This window comes from Geospiza fortis, unplaced genomic scaffold (genome assembly GCF_000277835.1).
Source record: "Geospiza fortis unplaced genomic scaffold, GeoFor_1.0 scaffold93, whole genome shotgun sequence".
Classification (NCBI taxonomy): Eukaryota; Metazoa; Chordata; class Aves; order Passeriformes; family Thraupidae; genus Geospiza; species Geospiza fortis.
The window spans coordinates 1,989-5,783 of NW_005054854.1; the positions used below are offsets into that span (position 1 = coordinate 1,989).

At 51.6% G+C, this 3,795-nt stretch overlaps 1 protein-coding gene across 1 annotated transcript in view; it reads left to right on the forward strand.

Moving 5' to 3' along the window:
- LOC106632121 (protocadherin beta-15-like) overlaps positions 1-3,013 on the forward strand; it is a gene marked incomplete at its 5' end in the record, with an annotated part of 3,578 nt that extends 565 nt beyond the window's left edge. Inside the window, one exon of the mRNA XM_014311465.2 lies at positions 3-3,013. Coding sequence (XP_014166940.1) covers positions 3-2,183 — 2,181 coding nt within the window. The remainder of the gene's footprint in view (positions 1-2) is intronic.
- Between the last annotated feature and the right edge of the window lie 782 nt (positions 3,014-3,795).

A 3,795-nucleotide genomic window follows, 5' to 3' on the forward strand; every position in this document is an offset into this window, starting at 1 on the left:
AGCTGTGCGCCCAGTCTGAAACCTGCATGCTCCCCTTCGAGCTGCTGCTCTCCAGCCCCCTGCAGTTCTTTCGGGTCGAGGTCACTCTGGACGATATCAATGACCATTCTCCTATTTTCCGAGAAGATCGAATCAGTTTTAGGATCCCTGAAACCAGCGAGCCAGGCTCTCGTTTCCCACTGGAGGGAGCTCGGGACCTCGATATTGGCAGCAATACAGTCCAGGCGTACAGCATTTCTCCCGAGAACGAGTATTTCAGTGTCTCCTATGGAAGTCACATTACTGGCAAGAAGTCTCTTGAACTTGTTTTGGAAAAGCTTCTAGACAGAGAGCAGGAGGCAGAGATGAGTTTCAGTGTTATTGCTGTAGATGGGGGCTTTCCATCCAGGAGTGGCACCACTGAAGTGAAAATTTTAATTCTAGATGCAAATGACAATGCTCCCAAATTCATACAGGAGGTGTATATCGCAAAGGTTTTGGAGAACGTGCCAGAAGGCTCTGTGGTACTGACTGTGCTGGCAACTGATCCAGATGCAGGAGTTAATGGGGACATCTCCTATCAACTGAATGAAGTGGTTGGTCAGATTGACTCAGCATTTGTGATTGATCCCATAATTGGTGAAATTAAACTCACAAAACCTCTGGACTTCGAGACAGCACACACTCACGAGCTCACTGTAAGAGCCATAGATGGTGGAGGCCTCTCAGCAATCTGTAAGGTGTTGGTGGAGGTGGTGGATGTGAATGACAATGCCCCAGAGCTGGTGGTCAGTTCCTTCAGCAGTCCCCTCCCTGAGAACACAGTCCCTGGCACAGTGGTTGCCCTGTTTATGGTCAGGGACCGGGATTCTGGTGCCAACGGGAAGATCTCGTGTGCCCTGCAGGATCAGCTCTTCTTCTCCCTGCGGCCAGCCTATAAGAATTACTATGAGCTGGTGACAGTGAGCGCGCTGGACCGCGAGGAGACGCCTCAGTACATCCTCAGTGTGACGGCAGCAGATGCGGGCTCGCCTCCTCTCACCACCACGCAGACCTTCACCGTGGACATCTCCGACGTCAATGACAATGCCCCCATCTTCAACCAGACCTCCTACACCATGTACGTGCGTGAGAACAACGTCCCCACGGTGTTTGTTGGAGCCGTGAGCGCTGCAGATGCTGACGTGGGGCTGAATGCCAAGGTGACCTATTCCCTGGCAGCAGAGCAAGGGCCAGAGCGGCCCTGGTGCTCCTGCATCTCGGTCAACTCTGAGAATGGACACGTGTTTGTGCTGCGGCCCCTGGACTACGAGCACTTGAGGCAGACCGAGGTGACGGTCAGTGCCTCTGACGCGGGCTCTCCTCCGCTCAGAGCCAACGTCACCGTCCGCCTTGTGGTGCTGGACGAGAACGACAACGCACCGCTCGTGCTCTACCCGGCCCAGGAGAGCAGCCCGGCCTCCAGTGAGCTGGTGCCCGTGTCGGCTGAGGCGGGCTACCTCATCAGCAAAGTGGTGGCCGTCGATGCCGACTCGGGACAGAACTCCTGGCTCTCCTACCACCTGCTCAGGGCCACCGACCCAGGCCTGTTTTCCGTGGGCCTCCAGAGCGGCGAGGTGCGTCTCAGGAGGCCCGTGACAGAGAGAGACAGCGTCAAGCAGAAGCTCCTTGTGCTGGTCAGAGACAACGGCAAGCCCCCGCTGTCAGCCACGGCAGCTCTCAGCGCTCTCCTGCTCAAGGACTTCGCCGCCGTGCGCCTCCCGCACAGCAGCCCGGCCTCCGAGGATCAGGCCGCCTCCCTGACCACCTATTTAATCATTGCCTTGGTCTTTGTCTCCCTCCTCTTCCTCATCTCCACCGCAGTGCTGGTGGCTCGCAAGGTGTGCAGGAGGAAGGAGCTGAAGGCTGGCCATGTGCTCTATGCTGCCGACACCTTGCAGAGCGGCCCGGCCGATGCAGCCGCTGCAGGGACCCTGCCCCGCACCTATTGCTACGAGATCAGCCTCACCACGGGCTCGGGCAACAGCGAGTTCAGATTCCTCAAGCCCATCCTGCCCAGCCTGCCCCCACAGCACTGCGCCGTGGGCCAGGGCCTGGAGGAGGAACAGGATTTCCCCGGTGTCCCTGTCAGCACCGAGGACATGGCCCCAGACAATGCTGGCGCTCTCTCTGCAGGACAGTTCAGTGCTCTTTCCTTCAACTAGCTGGGGTCTGCACTGAAAGAGGCTTCATGGCTCTTGTGAGGAGAGGACCATCACCGCATCCTGTGATACTGTTTCCTCCATCATAGATATGTATTTTTAATTGGTTTAACCAACTTCCTGCAGATTCTCTTTGAAATAATTGTTTACCACTCCAAAAAGCAATGGAGGATATAAAAGAAGCCAAGGTTTTCTCACTTAGTTTTTAATGGGTTTCACCTTTGCTGCCATTTCTAATAAGATTATGTATATGGTTAGCTCTCAATCTATGATCTGCTTTCTCTTGCTGGCTCACAAGACAGAGGATCTTTTTTTTCTGATCTTTAAGGCAGTATCACAGCTGGCCAAAGGAATCATATTGTCATTGAAATGCAAAAAAGATTTTCCCACCTTTGGAAAACCAGAAGTTTTGAGTCCTGAGTCACTATGTCTCATGAGAACTAGGCCCTTTTTTCCCTGGGTTCTGTGTTTCCCTTTATGAGATATGAGCTCTGTGTGTTTTGCTTTCTTGTCACTATGTTTGTTCATGCAGACATTGAATATCTGCAGATGCTTCAGAATTACTGCCTGGTGAAGCAGGGAGTTTCTCCCACCCAGCCAGTACAACACAGGCAGTGCTAGCTGAGCAAGGAACAAAGTAATTTGGACCATTTTAAAACAGCAGTCTCATCTTCCTTATCTAGCTCAGATTAGAGAAGCAAAATGCAGAACAAAACCTTCCTTTGGCTTACAAGAAGGCCTTGGATGTTCTGTCATCTCAGGATTGCCTTGGAAATACAGGAGCACAAACAGTGTTAGGGTAGACTGTAACTGATCAGAGCTGTAGGAACATGTTCATTGTCGTTGGCCACATTGAAGGAAAACTGCACAAATACTAAAAGGCAATTATTGGAAGGTAGCGACAAGAATAACTTTTAAAAAGAGATGTTGAGTTTGGTCTTTTCATTGTTGTTCCTGAATCTCAAGGTTTTTTGAAGGGAATGGAAAGCTGTCTCTGCATGATTATCTGTGTTTGTATCAGTGCATTTCCATTCTCATGTTTGCCATTTCTCCTCTGAAATATACTGAGCACATACTGACCCCGCTCCTCTAGAGAAAGACTGCCGCCCCATATAGAATAGCTGGCTGTTTGAATGATGACTGTGATGCATGAAATACATGGAAAGATTCCCTCACGTTGTGATGTGCTGAAGTTATACCGTTTAATGTTGTAAATTGGTATAACTGCGGGATTAAAAGTGAAAAAATGTGTGATACTAAAATAAAGAGAACACCCTGACAGCTTAAGTGGAGACAGAGGTCTTTGTAGACACGTTATTTCTGGTAAAGCCCTTTCAAGACTTTTCAGAATTGTGCAACTTACCTTCTCAGTGTCCCCTTGAAAGAGCAATGTTGTGTGGATGCAGATCCTGAGCATGGAGATGCAGCCGAGAGTGTTCATTGGCAGGCCATGCTGTCACCCTCGCCCTATCAGTGTGCTGTTTCTCCTGCGGAGGGATGAGGATCTCTGCTTCTGAGTGGAGCCTCGTCCTTCAGCTGCCCTGGTTAAGGCCGCTGGCCCCGGCTGTCTCGCTGCCTTCGGGATCGCGGGCCGGGCCGAGCGGCAGCGCGGGCT